Here is an 18026-nt window from a genome sequence, read left to right as displayed (position 1 = left end):
AGAAAGCTGAAACAAGGACCCACATCTCACACCATACACAAAAATCAACTCAAGGAGGACCAGCAATATGGGAGTATAGCTCCAAACCAAAAAGCTCGTAAGAGATAAACTGGTATCAAATAAACTAGACAGTCTATAGTATAAAAAGACTATGTAATACAGCCAGAAATGTACAATTTGGAAAGGAAAAAATTGATGAATGGGAACTTCTAAAGATTAAATTCCTATGTGCATCAAAAATGTTGCCCAACAGAGTGAAAAGAAAACCTGGATAACATTTGGCAATGCCATTTCAGACAATAGTCTCATATCAAAAGTTTACAGAATATTATAAGGCCTCCACAAGAAAAAGGTTGATAACACAATTACAAAATGGGCAAAAGATATGGGAAGACTTTTCACAGGGTAAGACATTTGAATAGACAACAGACACATAAAGAAATGCTCAAAATCACTGGCAATAAGAGAGCTTCAAACACCACCACAATGAGATACTATCTCACTCCAGTAGCAATGGTAAAGTTTAACAGGACAGCAAGTAATAAATGTTGGAGAGGATGTGGATAGATAGAAACTCTTATACATTGTTGGTGGAATTGTAAAATGGTACAACCACTCTGGAAGGCAGTTTGTTGCTTCCTCAAAGAGTTTAACATAGAAATTCCATATGACTGAGCTATTCAACTGCTTGGAATATACTGCGAGAAAATGAAAACTTAGGCACAGAGACTTGTACACCAAGTTAATAATCACATTATTCATCATTACAAGAACACGGAAACAGTTCAAATATCCAACCACAAACAAATGACTTGAAAAATGATAGTACATTCACATGATGGCACACTATGCAGCAAGTAAAAGCAACGATTTTGTAAATTATTACCTAACTTGGGAGGGACTGGAGAGCATTATGCTAAGTGAACTCATTCATTCCCATAAGGACAAATCAAATACTTTATAAGACCATTATTGTAAAACATATATGAGGATCGAAGGGAGAGGGGGCACAGAGATGTAAGGATGGGGGGGGGAGCTGCACAGTGTAGCACAATGTGATGGGTGGAGGGAGAGGGAGGTAAAGGAAATGGGAAAGATCCAGTGTGAAAAACAATTTATAACAACTCTGTAAGTAAACCAGTATAAAATAAAAATGTAATTTAAATTAATAAAGTCAAAACACAACAAAATCCTTAGGACAGGTGAAAAGATAGGGTAAAACAAAAAATAAAGTGTTTCTTTTACAGGTATGCTGCAACTTAAAAGTATATGAATCACTGCTAGTCACATAAAAGTTCATGTGCATGTGTCTCTGTGTGTGTGCGCCCTATAATTACACTATGTAGGGCTCAAAATGTTACAGCATGTCAACTACTTGATGTTACATCCTCTATCAACCATAAAAAAACAAATAAAAATGGATTTTTTAACAAAAAAAAGCATAGATCAAACATTCTGATACTAAAACTTATTTGCAACTATCCAGCCAATTCCAACTCATGGTGTCCCTTCATTTGGTGCTACAGACATAATTCAAGAGACAATCTCAAGATTGATCCTAAAGTTATAAGTGGTAGGATACTATCCATATGCACATATGGAAGAGTTGTTAATGATGATATGTTTCAAGTATATATGTCAGTGTAGAGACTAAGGTGCAACTGTTCACAATTATTTGCTACGTATCATAGAGCTGGAAAGAAGATGACAAATGATAAAAGAAGAATCAATGTCTCTGAGTTGTGGTGCTGGAGAGGAGTCTTGAACATACAATGGACTGCCAAGAAAACAAATAGGTCTGTCTTAGAGAGCATGGAATCAAGTTTCTCTTTGGAGGCTAGGATTCTGAAGCTCTGTCTCACATACTAAGGGCACATGGCCAGGAGGGACCAGTCTTTAGAAAAAGACGTTGTGCTTGGAAGGGTGGAGGGACACTGCAGGAGAGGAAGACCTCGGATGTGATGGTTTGATACAGTAACTGGGAAAATGAGGGTAGGTGTGTCAAAATCAGTGAAACTGGCACAGGAAAGGGCAGGCTTTAGAGTTGTTGTATATGAGGTCTCTGTGGGTTGCAGGTGACTCAACGACACATTTCAAGAATACTAAGGATTTCTACCAACTTTTGCAGTCCAAAATTGACTAAAAAGGCAATCAAGATGCATTAATAATTATTGCTTAATGAAATGCAAAGGCTGACAACCATGAACAAGGAATGGTAGTCATAAAGAATAATCTTTATGACAGAAATGGGGTTGAAGATCAAATGATTGAATCTTCTACATTCAAAGCAAAAGCTATAAAGCTCATCAGAGAACAGCAACAAACTTAGAAACCATAATATATGACATGAATAGACCTTCACGCCTATCTAAAAACTGACAACCAGGACAAGATAAAACGGATTAAGGGGTTCTTCTAAAAGTCAAATCCTTGTGAGCACCAAGAAACTTCTCTAATAGTGTAAAAGGGAAGCCCACGGACTCAGAAAAAAACTTAGCAATGACATGTTTGACAAGGAAATTATAAACAAAACTTTTAAGTACTCCAGCATGTCAACAAGAAAAGACAAACAATCCAATCACAAAATGAATAGAAGAATCAATTGAAGCCTCACCAAAGAAAATCAGATAGCAAGCAAATACATAAAAAATACTCAAAATGCTGGCTATTAGATAGATACAAATTAAAACAACAATGAGATATCATCTCATCCCAGAAATGATAGTAAAGTTCAACGAGAGAGGGGAGAGAGCGGGAGAGAGTGAGAAGGGGGGGAAGGAGGGAGAGAGGGAGGATTGGAGAAGGAGAGGGAGAAGGGGGGAGAGGGAGAGGGAAGGGGTAAGGAGAGAGGGAAGGAGAGAGAGATAAGAGCAAGGGAAGAGGGGAAGGAGGGAGAGAGAAGAGAGAGCGAGGGAGGGTGAAGGGGGAGAGAGAGGGAGAAGGAGGAGAAAGGGAGGGAAAGTGGGCAAGAGGGGTAAACGGAGAGAAAGAGAAAGAAAATGAATATACTGGCAAGGATGTTAAGGGAAGATTGGAACTCTTACACACTTCTAGTAAAACTGTAAAATGGTACAAGCATTACAGATGGCAGATGGGTACTTCCTCAAAAAACCGGGAAACAGGAATATAATTTAAACCAGCTATCTTACAATACAGAATATGGAGCAAAGAAATCAGAGCTGCAACACAAACAGATACAAGCAGACTAAACATATATTGCAGGATTAGCCATAACAACAGAGATGCACATGGTCCAGATACTCCTTAACAACTGAATGACTAGAGAAACTATGGTGTATTCCACACTGGAATACTATTCAACATTGAAAACAATGAATGTGTAAAACACTACACAACATGAATGAGTCTGGAAGAAATTATGCTAAATTAAACATGTTAATCAAAAGGGACAAATATTATAGAAGCCCATTACTGTAACAAAACCATCCAGACAAGAGTGAGGGGTGGGAGAGCAGGAAATAAATGGAAATATAATAAACACTTCACTGGAATGGGTGAAAAGAAGGACAAACTGAAGGACTGGATGATTAGAAACAATGTAGATGACAATTAATAGCCAGGAACAAGACAAAAGTTACAAAGGAAATTGGGGTAAGGAATGCAGGAAGGTGTGCATGAATGAATGAATGAATAAAATCAATCTCTCTGTAAACATTAAAATAAAAAATAGTGTGAAACGCAATGCATACAAACTTTGTAAGCCTTCAATATGGATTGCATCTCAACTTCAAGACGACAAAAACCCACACTATTGTACTGATAAGTAATATCATGATAGAGGAAGAAAAGATTGAAAAGGTCAATGATTTCATCTTATTTGGATTCACAATCATCACTCTTGGTACCAGCAGTTATGAGAACAGGAAATATATTTGGAAATTCTGTAGTTGGGGACCTCTCAAAAAAATTGAAGGGCAATGATGTCAGCTTGAAGACTAAGGTGTGCCTACTTTCAGCCATGTTCTTTTCAATCACTTGCTTCATATCTGAGAGCTGTATAATGAATAAGGGTAAGAGAACTGATGGATTTGAGTTGTGGTGCTGGAGAAGAGTACTGAATATCTTACGGACTTCCAAAAGAACCCACATATATGTACTGTAAAAAGTACAGCCAGCGTGCTCCTTGGAGACAAGGAAGGAGAAATTTCATCTCACATATTCTGACATGTTGCTCTTATTATTGTTATATGTTGTCGCGTCACTTCTGACTCATAGTGACCAAATTTAGAAGAGTCCCACCCTGCTCTATCCTGTGCCAACTTCACTGTCTCTGACACACCTACTTCCATTATCCCAGTCACTGAATCAATCCATCTCATTTAGGGTCTTCCTCTCCTGTGCCAACCCCTTCACCCTCCCAAACATGATGTCCCTCTCCAAGGACTAATCCCTCCTTGCAACATGCCCAAAGTATGTCAGAAGAAGCTTCAGAATCCTTGACTCCAAGGAGCAGCCCAGTGTCTCTCTCTCTCCAGGATGCACCTGTTCTCCTAGCAGTCCACGGAATATTCAACACTCTTCTCCAGCACCACAGGCTAAAGGCATTAATTCTCTTTCTATCATCCCTAGTCACTGTCCAGCTCTCTGATGCACAGCATGCAATTACAAAGGCTATGGCCCAGATCAGGCGCACCTTCGTCTCAGCTTGACATCATTGCTCTTCAGTACTCTGGAGAGGTCCCTGACAGCTGACTTTCCCAATGCAATTCATCTCTTGATTTCCCGGCTGCTGGTAATAAGACTGTTGATTGTGGAACCAAGCAAAATAAAACAATCTCAATCTTTTCACCATTCAAAATGGTGCTGCCAATTGGCCCCATGGTGAGAATCTTTGCTTTCTTAATGTTGAACTTCAATCCATATTGAAGGCTGCAGTTGACCTTCTGCAGCAAGCATTTCAGGTCCTCCTGAGTTTCAGCAAGCAGGGTTGTGTCATCTACATAATGATGAATCTTCCTCCAATCCTGGCGCCACATTTCTCCTTGTACAGCCCAGTGTCTCAGATGATTGGTTGTTCTGCATAAAGATTGGAAAGGTATGGCGAAAAAGTACATCCCTGGCGGACACCCTTCCCGATTTTGAACCATGCAGTGTCTCCTTGTTCTGTTCTAACGACTGCCTCTTGGTTCAAGTAGAGGTTTGGCATTAGCACAATCAAATGTTCTGGAATTCAAAACAAGGGTCCAGGAGTTGACAGCATACCTATTGACATGTTGGTATATGAGGCTATTCCTTAGAAAGGGCCATCATGCCTGAAAAAGTGGAAGGTGAGTGAAAAACAGGAAGACTCTCAAAAAGATAGACTGATACAGTGACTGAAGCAATGAGCACAGAATAAGACAGGGTTCAGAGCTGTTGTTCATGGGTTGTTATCCTTTGTACTATAGCTGACAGCACCTAACAGAAACAGCAATGGATCTCTAGAGGCCTAGATGTTATTGTTGTTATTGTGTCGCTGACTCTCTGGGGGGTTTTCAGAGGCAGTTAATCACAGGAGGAGACTATCCATCTTTCCCCTGCAGAGTAGCTGGCCCAGATCACATGCATTCAGGATTATAACATAGCTTCTTGTCACTAGGCGTTGAGAGCTCGTGGCCTTGTAGGTAAGGAATTGAGTTACAAACCCAAAAAGTGTGGTTTAAATTCACCAGCTGCTTCTGGAAATGTAGACAGCATACAGCATCCTGGAAGTTGTGTCTAACTGGCCTCCTAGAAGCACTTCGTCAGTATTCAGTCAAAAAGCAAACCAAGTTAGATGCACTTTTCTGAAATGCATTCTCTGCAAACTTCCCTTGACCCTGCGGTATCCTCAAAATTTCAACCCCCTAGAGTTCCTGCCTGCTTCTACCTTCTCAGTTTCTCTATCAGAGGCATGGCCTACTTTGAACACAATGAAGTTAAGGTTTAAACCAAATAAAATATACTTTAAAATTCTACTACTTTTAAATAGTCACATACTCCCTTTATCCTCATTCTCTTTATGATAAAACCACTTTATATATTAACATACTTATCTTCATTTAGTGGGAGTGGCTGAGAAAAGAAATTCTCATTTGTCCGAGTAATACTAAGACTAAAACATCCCTAAGAATTAAATCATCAGAAAGTTGCAAGAGCTGTGAAGCTGATACTGTTGGCTAACAGCTACTGCTTAATTTGCAATTACAGACCCAATTTAGAAACTACTTTAAGATACTACAGTCTTCAGAGTATCACTAAGAAAGGAACTGCTATAAAACAGTTTAAGGGGGGGGATCATTTGTAATAAGTTGATATGAAATTAGGACTCATAAATCTAGGATGTTGATCTCCCAAATTAAGGAATGTAATTTCTGAACATGATGAGATCGTATTTACAACTCGGTCTTAGTTTTCTGGTATCTGAAATCTGCAATTAAAATTGAAATACAGTCAGGCTCAGATGTCAATAAGAGTCAAAAAAATCTAAAAACAAGACAAAAATTCCAAACTCTTCATTGTTGTTGCTACAGCAAATAATATGCACTCAGTTACATTTCTATTGTTAGAAAAAGCTGATGGATATGCTCTTTTGGCAAAATGGCACACAGTTAACAGCCAAGAAACTTGAGACTTTGGATATAAACTGTAGATATATCTTTCAAGTTTTAAGAAAAGGTTACTGAAATCTATTGAACATTCCAGTTAAAGTTTAGACATGGCCCACTCTTTGGGAAAATATCTTTTTAAGTTCTGGTCCATAGTATGTACCAAATTTAATAAGAGATAGTACTCAAAATTGTGATTTTTTTTTCCCCCCTTCACAAAAAGAAATCCTAACTAAGGGTTAAAAGTAGAGCTCAAAATTTCTATTTCCCAATAACATTATCAAGTAGCATAGAAGAAACCCTTAAGTGTAATAAAGAAAGCTTTATTTTCCAAAATAATAATTTTAAAAGTATACAAGGTCTACAAGTTTAAGCTATACCATCTGGAATACCTTCTGTTTGAGGCTTTTTAGAAAAGAAATACTCTGCATGTGGAAAATATTACTGCAATATTTTTCTATCTAAAGACACTCTTGCTATGCAAGTAGAGAAAATTAGCACAAAGATTAAAATATAAAATTTAAATAGTGACTATGCTGAGTGGATGATTATCAATTTATAGCTTTCAGTTCAGAGGATTCTTTCTCCTTCCTTAACAAGAATATTAAAACACTTTAATATCTTAAACAAAGGTAGACAAGGAAAAGAAAATAAATGAATTTAATTATTTTGTGATTTACAATTCTAATTCAAGCTGTTACCAGCAAAAAAATACAGGTTAAAAGTTTTAACTACCATAAGTGTGTGTTGTTAATTTTTCTTTAAATTATCACACTATTTTGATTTTGAAAGTTGGATTACATTAAGAACAGCATGGCATCAGTATTAAAGGAAGACTTTTGAGACTCAGTCTCTCATACTTTGGGCATGTAGCCATGAGAAACCAGTCTGAGAAGGACAGAAAGGCTGAGGGATAGTGCAGGAGAGGAAGACACCAGATGAGATGGATTGACACAGTAACTGAGATAATGAGGGTAGGTGTGTCAGAGATAGTGAGACTGGCTCAGGACAGAGCAGGGTTCAGAGCAACTGTGCTGCTATGAGTCACAGTCGACTCAATGACACATAAAAACAACAACTTGCAGATGGCTCAATCTTTCTTACTGAATGCCAGTTACCAATGAACATCAAATACTATAGCCTTAAATGTGGATTACAACTCAACATAAAAGAAACAAAAATCCTCACAAGTGAACCTTGGTAAGCAACAGTAATAAATGGAGAAAAGATTGAAGTTGTCAAAGATTTCATCTTATTTGTTCTAACAATCAATAGCACAGAAATCAACAAGAGTCAAGGCTAATGTGCTACAAAAAACCTCTTTAAACTTTTAAGGAGCAAAGAGATCACTTTAACATTAAGGTACACCTGCCCAAACCCAAGGTCTTTTTATTAGCCTTGTACAGATTCAAAAGCAGGAGAATGAGTAAGGAAAATCAAAGAAGTGATGCATCTGAATTATAGTGTTGGCAAACTATTAAATACACTATGAACTACAAAAACGAATGAGTAAAACTTTCTTGAAAGAAGTGTAGCCAAAATGCTTCTTAGAAATAAGGATGGTGAACCTTTCTCACATGTACTTTAGACATGTTATTAGGAGGATCAGTCACTGAGGGATATCATGTTTGGTTGAGGGTCGCCCAGCAAGCAAATAAAGATCCTCAATTAGATGGCTTCACATAGTGATTGCAACAATAACCTCAAACATAGCAGCAGAACAGTGTAGAAGCAGGACTGCTGTATACAAGACCACTATGAAATCAATTCTGGCTGACATTCGAGAACACTAAAATTAAAAAAAAGTTTAGTTACATATTTTATTAAATATGAAAGCAAGTCATACGAAATTGTATGAATTGCAATAAATTATGGATAACAGTGAGAAGAATGGGGGTCTCAAAAAAATACCTTCAACAAGACAGACTGACACAGTGACTATAACAATGTTTAAGCATAATAGAGATTGTATGGATGGTACAGGAGTGCTGTACACAGCACTGCTGAAAGTTGGTCAATGCTACGCCAACTAACAACAGCATTATGATGGAACTTATCAGCATTACTCTCTTTAGCAACTTAATTCTTCAGAAAGAGCCATACAGACCTAATGGTATACTAACATCACTTGTTTAAAAGCAGCAAACAAACACGTTAGGTTGACAGGTTAAGAAGTACCGTTATTTAGTTCAACTCGAATTAGTCTCTCAGTATCACATAGGCAATCAAACCTGATAAAGCACTTAAAACAGTGTCTGGTACACGCTAAGTCCTATATAATCACTTTATTTTTATAAAAATATTATTTACTTGGAGAAAACAAGATATTTATATACATATATATGTAAATACAAAACAATTTCACTGATTTCACATGCAAGCAAGATTTTACTGAAGATTATCCAAAAACGACTGGAACACCACATCAACAGAGAACTACCAGATGTCCAGGCTGGTTTCAGAAGGGGTCGTGGTACTAGAGATATTGTAGCTGATGTTAGATGGATCTTGGTTGAAAGCAGGGAATACCAGGGGAATGTCTATCTGTGTTTCATTGACTATGCAAACGCATTTGACTGTGTAGATCATAACAAACTGTGGCTGACTTTAAGAAGAATGGGAATCCCAGAACACCTGATCGTTCTAATGCGACACTTATACTTGGACCAGGAGGCAGTCGTCAGAACAGAGCAAGGGAACACTGCATGGTTCAAAATTGGGAAGGGCGTACGCCAGGGATGCATCCTCTCTCCATACCTTTTCAACCTATATGCAGAACAGATTATCCGGGAGGCTGGGGCTCTATGAGGAGAAATATGGGGTCAAGATTGATGGACGATTTATCAACAATCTGCGTTATGCGGATGACACAACCCTGCTTGCTGAAACTGAGGAGGACCTGAAGCGCCTGCTGCAGAGTGTCAAGGACTGCAGCCTACAATATGGATTGAGGCTCAATGTCAAGAAGACAAAGATTCTCACCACTGGACCAATTGGCAGCATCAGGATGGATGGTGAAGAGACTGAGATTGTACACAGCTTTAGTTTGCTTGGCTCCATAGTCAACAGTCTTGGCACCAGCAGCCAGGAAATTAAAAGGCGCATTGCCGTGGGAAAGTCTGCTTTTAGGGACCTCTCCAAAGTGCTGAAGAGCAATGGTATCTCTTTGGAGACTAAGGTGCATCTGATACAGGCCCTGGTCTTCGCAATCACCTGTTATGCATCAGAGAGTTGGACAATGACCAAGGACGATAGAAGAATTGATGCCTTTGAGCTGTGGTGCTGGAGAAGAGTAATGAGAATACCATGGACTGCTAGGAAAACAAACAGATTTGTCCTGGAAAGGGTTAAACCGGGTGGTTCCTTGGAGGCAAGGATTCTGAGGCTCCGTCTAACATACTTTGGACATGTTGTGAGAAGAGACCGGTCCTTGGAGAGGGACATCATGTTTGGGAGGGTAGAGGGACAGCGCAGGAGAGGAAGGCCCCCTGTGAGGTGGACTGATTTAGTGACTGGGATAATTGGGATGGGAGTGTCAGAAACAGTGCGATTGGCACAGGACAGAGTGGAGTTTAGGGCTGTTGTTGTACATAGGGTCACTATGGGTCGCAGGCGACTCGACGGCACATAACAACAACAACAAACAAATGTAAATACAGCAAGGCAACCTGTCAATTCCTTGGCATCATAGATTCACAGATTGAATGATGTCCTCCCCCCCAAAAATACAAGTCCATTTAGTTAGGCTGCATGATTAGTAGTTGTCAGTCATTGCAATGGTATAGTCATTCCACATTATGTGGTAAGCCTACTACTTACCAGCAAATTAGGGGTAGCTTAATACCATTAAGTCTGTAATGTACCACCATTATTAGTCTGGTGACATTGCTAACTTGATATAAGGGAATGTACCCTGGATGTGGCCTGCATCATCCTTTATCTCACAAGACACAGAAGGAAACCAAATCGCGTAGACACAAGGAGGGACCACAGTATCACTAAGCACAAAGAGCTGGGAATAGAGCATGTCCTCTGAATCTGTGCTCCCTAATCTTGGCGCCCCACAGATTCTGAGGAAGACTGCTGCCAGCACACCTGAAGATCTCCTAGCCCACAGGTTTTGCAAGAACATGAGTCTTCTGCTAAGCCAATGTAAGAGAAATTCTCCTACAGCTGCCACGCTGAATTTGGACTTCTGCCAAGTGAAATAATTTGTTAAAGCCATCCGCTTGCAGTATTTCTGTTTCAGCAGCACTAGGTAACTAAGATTTGTGTCTAAATAACATGAAGTCCTTCAGGTAGCCCTGGCACTATAGTGGCTTATGTACTGCAATGCTCACCAAGAGGTTGGTAACAGGTTGGAGTGCCCCAGGCACCCCACGGGAGGATGTGGCAGATTGTTCCTGTTGAGATTTACAGCCTCAAAAATCCATTGGAGATTCTCTAGAAGGCAGAACTGACCCTATGGCAGCAGAAGCTGCAAGCTCAGCCCTTAATGCCAGATGTGAACGTTTAAATGGTTAAGCACTGTTCCACTCAATCAAACAGACCTTTAAAGTTATCATTCAAAAACAAATCCTTGACCTTTTACCTCTCAATTTAGGAATTTTCCACACATACATGACCTAGTGCTAAGGAGCTGTACTGCCAACCCAAAGGCACAAGGTTCAAATCCACTGGCTGCTCCATTGGAAAAGGATGGGTAATCTCCTCCTATGTGATTCATTATCTCTTACAATCTGCTGGTAGGTCAACTAGGAGTCACTTCTGACTTGATGGCAATGAACAACTCTCTTCCTGTATTTGTTATCTCAAAAAAACAAAAAACAAAAAACCCACACCATCATTCATGTAATTACTCAGGACCAAAACTCTGGGGGTCATCCCTGACACTTTGCACATCTAATCTTTCAACAGACCCTGTCAACTTAACATTCATTCTATGCCCAACCACTCTTCACTTTAGATAAGTCATCACTTGCGTTTTCAGCAGCATCATATCTGGATGAGAGGGTTAAAGAGCTAAAGACACAGATTTTGGAGTTATCTGTATACTTCAGGAAGAAGGTGAAATTACTCAAGGAGAATGTATAGAACGGTATAAGAGAAGATCGTCGGCCAAAACTCAGATCAGTACATGTCATTTTGTTGGAAGACGGTGTCAAAGGACTTGCCCTGAGAGACTAACCTTCTTTATCCAGAGAATGAGGTGAAAACTTTAGAGTGATACCACACGACACAGGAAAGGAGCATTTAAAAAAAAAAATAAGCAAGAGTCAAAAGTGTCACCTGTTTCCTAAGGGACAGTTTGCATAAGAAAATTTTTCTGGTAGCCAAAGCAGTCTTTTTAAAACTTAACTGGTCATTTCACACTCCACCCCTCAAACTTCAAAGAAGTGGTTTCTGATGACTCTTAAAATGAAATTAAAATTCTGATACACCATGTCCTCTTATTCTTCCTGTTAATATTGTCTAGCCCAGGGCTTCCTCAGATAGTGAGGGGTTTTTTCCAATTCTCTTTTCTAAGCCTTTATTATACGTCAGGACTAACTGAAAGACCATGAGTCTCTTGGAGTTCTAATCTCCCAGTGCTCCTCGAAAAAAAAAAAAGATGGGCAGTCTTTAGGATTTTCCCTTTAAGATTTACATTCTCAGAAACCCCAAAGAGGGTCAGATAGAAGTTGGAATCAACTTGGTTGTTACCATTGTTGTTATGTGCCATCAATTCATCTGCAACTCATAGTGACCCTATGTACAACAACTCTAACCTCTGCTTATCCTGAGCCAATTTTATCATCTTTGACACATCTACTCCCATTACCCCTGACACTGACTCAATCTATCTCATCCAGGGTCTTCCTATTTTGCGCCGTCCCTCCACATTTCCAAGCATGATGTCCCTAAGGACTGATCCCTCATGGTAACATGCCCAAAGTATGTCAGACAAAGATACAGAATCCTTACTTCCAAGATGCAGCCTGGTTTCATCCTCTCCAGGAAGAACCTGTTTATTCACTTAACAGTCCAGGTATGGTCAAGACTCTTCTCCAGCACTACAATTCAAAGGCGTAGAGTCTTCCTCTATCATCCTTAGTCATTGTCCAGCTCTCTGATGCATATCAAGTAATTATGAAGACCATGGCCAGGACCAGGTGCACCTTGGTCTCTAGACTGACATCGTTGTGCATCAGTACTCTGGAGAGGTCCCTGACAGCTGATTTCCCCAATGCAATTAGTCTTTTGATTTCCTGGCTGCTGGTACCAAGAATATTGATTGTTGGGCAAATCACACTGTATCTGTTAAACAATCTCAATCTCTTCACTGCCTATCATGGTGTTGCCAATTGGCAAGTGGTGAGAATTTCTGTTTTCTTGATGTTGAGCTTCAATCCATATTGAAGGATGCAGTCCTTGGCCTTCTGCAGATGATAAAACCTGAACCTGATGGTCGTGAGAGATTTTACCCATTTGGAACTTCTTAGGTAGAAAAGTTTCCTTGGAGAACTTTAACATGATGAACACAACTCTGTTTCAGGGTCTCTAACGGTAGTTTACCTGACTGGAATATTCTAACCAAACTAAAAAGTTTGCTTTCACTTCATGCGGATCTCTGATCAAGAATCTCTCTCAAGCAACTCTATTTAAAGCACAAAAACTCAATTTAAAGCACAGAAACCTGATGAGATCAGGTTCTCTGTGTCTCTAACATACACCATGATTATATTTCTTTCACAGAATTTCTGAGCAGCCTAATTCTACACAGTTGTATGTCATCTGCTTCTAACTTGTTCCCTCTAACATATAAATGACATGACACCAAGGACTTTGTCTATTATACTTCTAGTAATTATAGCACTAGCTATATTATTGTCATTGAACAGAAGACAATAATATTTACTGAATAACTGTATTAATCCCAGAAAGCAAGTTTTAGCTGTGGATGATCCACTTGCATAATTAATTGCAGATATAACTGACATTCACCACTATCTACCTATATTGAAAATGTCTATGATCACATTGATGAGTGTGTCATAAAAACAAACCAAAACAGATAATTTTGTAAAGATTACTGGAGTAGTACTCTAGTTATCGTAAACATAAATATATATACATATAATTTCTGAAAATTTCCATCAAGTTTTACATTAAGTTAACCAAGAGGGCAACTAAAATAATATTATCCTCTGACCCAAAGTTATTATCTGGAACAAAGAGGTGAAATGCCATCAATTACCTTCCTTTTTCTACTAGGATCAGGACATCCAATTTTTCTCCATTTTGAACCATCGTGCTGATTGCTGGAGAGGTAAGAGAAAAACATGCACATATTTTTAAAGAATTAGGGGTGAAGAATTACTTTACATAGTAAAAAAGTTGGTCTTCATCTCTGATACCAGGGAGGTAATTTCTAAACTTTGGGAATTTTGAAATATTGGATTCTTTTTTATCCACAAAGGTCTCCAGACCATACCTGAGAGTGGGTAACACTGAGATAACTCAGGATTAGGACCACCCAAGTCAATAAATACCCACTACCCAGGACTGCAACCCAATATCCAAGTAGTGAAGACATACCACTGCTAATTTTTCTATTGGTCATGCTTGGTAATGAAAACTCCAATACAAATAGTGGACACGGAGTTATGTGAGATTCCTGGTTGGTGAAAGACATCACTGAACCAGGAAGGTATTGTGTCCCTATGAACACTAAAAGCTCCATATTTGGGAACTTCTTAGACAACACTTTAGGCATCCATCTTTACGCTGTTCATTATTTAAATCCTTCTTTATGAAACTGTAAGTATAATGGGATCTTGACTTTTGTGAGTTCTTTTAGCAAATTATAGAGTCTAAGAGGGGAATGGGAATCCTCCATTTATAGCTAGCTGCTCAGAACTGCAAGTTGTTCAAGGAACATCAAATTTGCATCTGCTATCTAAAGTCTTCAAATGATCTGGTACTCTGGAGTACAATGCCTTTAGTGTACAAAGTTCAGTATTAACTCTGGGTAGAGCCAGAAGAAAGATATTACAATTAGTACCAGAATAGAACTGGACTAATAAATAGAATATTATCCAAAATATTCATGAAGACATATTAATACTATCCAATTCTACGTTTCAGAGTGATCCATAATAAATGTATTCAAAAAACAAAACAAAAAACAAAAAAGTTATTATATCCATGTCATAAATAATGTTGAGGCAAAAACAGGGCCTAGAGGAAGAACACATCTTACTTAGCTCTTGTAGTCTTCTTAAATACATTCTATCCTCCTGGGCTTCTTGACCTTGAAGGCAAAAGCGCAACGTCGATTTCTCCATTGCAAACCAGCCTTTTCTCCACTGATCCAGGGCATGGCAGTCTTTGTAGTAGAGTTGACCAACCAAATCATAGTCAGCTTCTGTCAAGTTTTCAGCAACAAAGGGAACAAAATGCTGTTAAAACAAATACAGAAAGGTAATAAAGACAGTGAAGGTAGGCACAATGTCTTTCTTTTTAATGCTTATGAGGTTAGGCAATTAATTCCTTTAAATCTATTTTTTTTATTTTTTCCTTTAAATATATTTTAAACATTCATAAATAAATGAAAATTTCAAATCTATTATCTAAAATTTCTATTTTAACAGTCATAATGTATGTTCCAATGATGGCCCCGGGGATTTTTCTTACTCTTTCCTCCCAGGTAATTTATAGCCTCTGAAAACCCACTGGAGAGTCTGCTATGAGTTGGTTCCAACTTGACAGCATGTAATAGCTGTGTGTGTGTGTGTGCGTGTGCGTGTGTGAGACAGTATGTGAATGTGCTTAAGTATATACATGCATATATAAACGTGTGTCCATAAGACACACACAGACATTGCGAGGGGGTGCAAATAGGAAGGTATTATTTGCTGATTTGTGGAATTTCTTCTAATTGTCAGCTTTCAACATTATTTCTCTTATAAATTATCTTCCTATTAAAAAAAAGACATACACAGAAATTACTACCATATTGAAAAGATCTTAACCAGCAAAGTATGTTCTTTATTCAAAGAAAGATTCCTCTACTGTCCTATATTAATTGTGTCTCTGCTAAAGGATCTAGTGAGGTAGCTCTGAAATTCTTTCTGGAGCTCTACTAAACTCTTTTAATGATCTTTGAAGGTCTAATGAAATATAGACCAGAGCACTGTATAATATTTTCATAAAACTCTCCGCTTTTTTTATGTACGCTATGTTAAAAATGTTCTCTGAATTTAGGATGTTGTGGTCAACATCTCGTCAAGTATGACACACAGCAGCCCTATGGGACATAGTCAAACTGTTCCACAGCTTCCAAGACTTCTAGACTTCCAAGAGCTTATAGACTGAGGGAGCCCTCATAGTTTACTGGTAAGAATCTATGCTGCCAACCCAAAAGTTTATGGTTTAAATCCACAAGTTGATCTGTGAAAGAAAAATAAGTAATGTCTTCCCATGGGATTTACTGCCGCTAAAAAACCCAGAGTGTCAGCTGTGGGTCAGTTCCAACTCAATGGTAGTCAACAACAATCTAAACTGGGACAGATTACCAAATCTTCTCTCCAGTGAAGTCACTGGTGGGTTTTAATTACCAACTTTTCCATTACCAATGGCATGCAACACCAAGGTTCCCTGGATTTAGAATGCTGCTGCTATGGAACATCAAGTCAGAAACGACTCACTGCTGACCATTCAGCTTGTTTCCAGAGGCAGTAAAATCGTACAGAAGAAGGCTACTAATCTTTCTCATGCGGTGCAAGTTGTGGATGAGAATCATGTGCCTTTATCTTGACAGTGCTCAACTCCTTACCACTAAGACACCAGAGCAACACAGTAGGGAAATACCTTGGCTATGGCCTCTGTCCATTTTCTTTGTGCTTGAGATGTTTCAGCTCCAAAGAAAAACACACGTTCTGAGGGTAAGTAGATCTCAAAAGTAGAGATGGGCCTACATACAGGACACATGAATAAAAGATACCATCAATTAGGCATACTTAGCTCTTATGAAAGGAAATAATGTGAAATTTGAGCTGTTCACTTAATCCCTTAGGAGAATAGGACAATGCAGCAACGTATATATGTAAATCTCCTATATTGTTATGCCGACATCTTGCATTCTGTCTAGTGGGTTGCACAAGAACACAGTGTACAAGACAATGGAACAATCTCTTGATTAATTAAGTCACTCCCATTACCACATGACTGCTGAAGTCCTGATGCTTCATTAGTGCTCTAACATGGGCAGTGACTAAGTTTAGACTTCTCTCTTCCCAGTCTCTCCTTGGTTTACTCTTAATAAATGGCCAATGTAAACAATGTCCAAATAGTTTTCCAATTAGCTCCCTTCCTCATTGTACTTTTTTTTCTTTTCTTTTCTTCATTTTTTAATTAATTTTAAGGAACATTTACAGAGATTCTGTATTTCCTTTCATTCATTGTTGCACTTTTCTCCCTGCCCACCCCACCCCCGAGTTCGCTCCTCTCTTTGAAAAGAAAAAAAGAAAAATTCCTTCATTGGTACACAATCCCCCCCGTTCCACCCCACCATGTCCAGCCCCGAGTACACTTCACTATGCAACCTTCATTCTGGACTCCTGTGATAGCCATAACACCAATCATATATCAACTTTATTCTGTTCTTTCCCTTATCTGTTTCAGCACAGTATTCATAATTTATCCAGTTTTTCTCAGTTTTAACCCAACCCTGATTTCAGTACCATTCTACAACAGGGGCACTACACAGTAATTCCATCATCTTACACTCTTAGATGAATCTCACTGCTCTCGAGAGTCAATTTCAGTTCCCATGCACCTCCATCTGGTCTCAGAGGCTATAAATCCAATCTTATCCTGCACAGCAATATGTGGATTCAAAACACTGAAATTGTGGTTGGCAGCCTAACACGGAATGCAGAAGCCTCAGTGGTATACTTTGTTACCTGTCAGGCTGCCAAGCAAAAATTCAGTGCTTTGAATTCACTGGTCACCCTGCAGATGAAAACTGAGCAGTTGCTTTCATAAAGATTTACAGCCTCAGAAATCACTTGGAGGGTAACTATGAATCAATCACCTCCAAGGATTTATATTAGATGAAAGGGAGTAACATCTTCTGTCCATAATTCTTTCCTGAGTTCCTCGTCCAAAATTCTAAGCATTTCCTAGATTATGTTTCCTATCTATTGTTATAATCTTAAATACTGTATCATGAAACCATCTTCTTTATCTTCCTTTCCTTCTCCAAACTCACTATATCTTTTTCATGTTCTCATTTTAAAGCAATATCATTTACCTAATCGAGTCATTTAAAATCTTGGGGGGTTATTTATTCTTTCCCTTTAATTTTTTTTTTTTATTCAGGCTATCCTTTAATATTCATACCTGGATTTCACCGGATGGCATGCATAGGAATCAGATCGATTACATATGTGGAAA

The 18026-nt window shown here is 38.7% G+C and overlaps 1 protein-coding gene across 1 annotated transcript in view; it reads right to left on the bottom strand.

Moving 5' to 3' along the window:
* The window catches only part of ARAP2 (ArfGAP with RhoGAP domain, ankyrin repeat and PH domain 2), a 302530-nt gene that overhangs the window by 124320 nt on the left and 160184 nt on the right, over positions 1-18026 (bottom strand). The window contains exons 16-18 of the mRNA XM_006895415.1: positions 16440-16542; positions 14830-15028; positions 13825-13888 (exon numbers count right to left, since the gene is read on the bottom strand). Of these exons, the coding sequence (XP_006895477.1) occupies positions 13825-13888; positions 14830-15028; positions 16440-16542 (366 nt within the window). The remainder of the gene's footprint in view (positions 1-13824; positions 13889-14829; positions 15029-16439; positions 16543-18026) is intronic.

This window comes from Elephantulus edwardii, unplaced genomic scaffold (assembly GCF_000299155.1).
Source record: "Elephantulus edwardii isolate Elephantulus edwardi_28Jun2011 unplaced genomic scaffold, EleEdw1.0 scaffold00167, whole genome shotgun sequence".
NCBI classification, from domain to species: Eukaryota; Metazoa; Chordata; class Mammalia; order Macroscelidea; family Macroscelididae; genus Elephantulus; species Elephantulus edwardii.
Note: the sequence above shows the minus strand (reverse complement) of the source record. Positions and strands in the feature narration are given on the sequence as shown.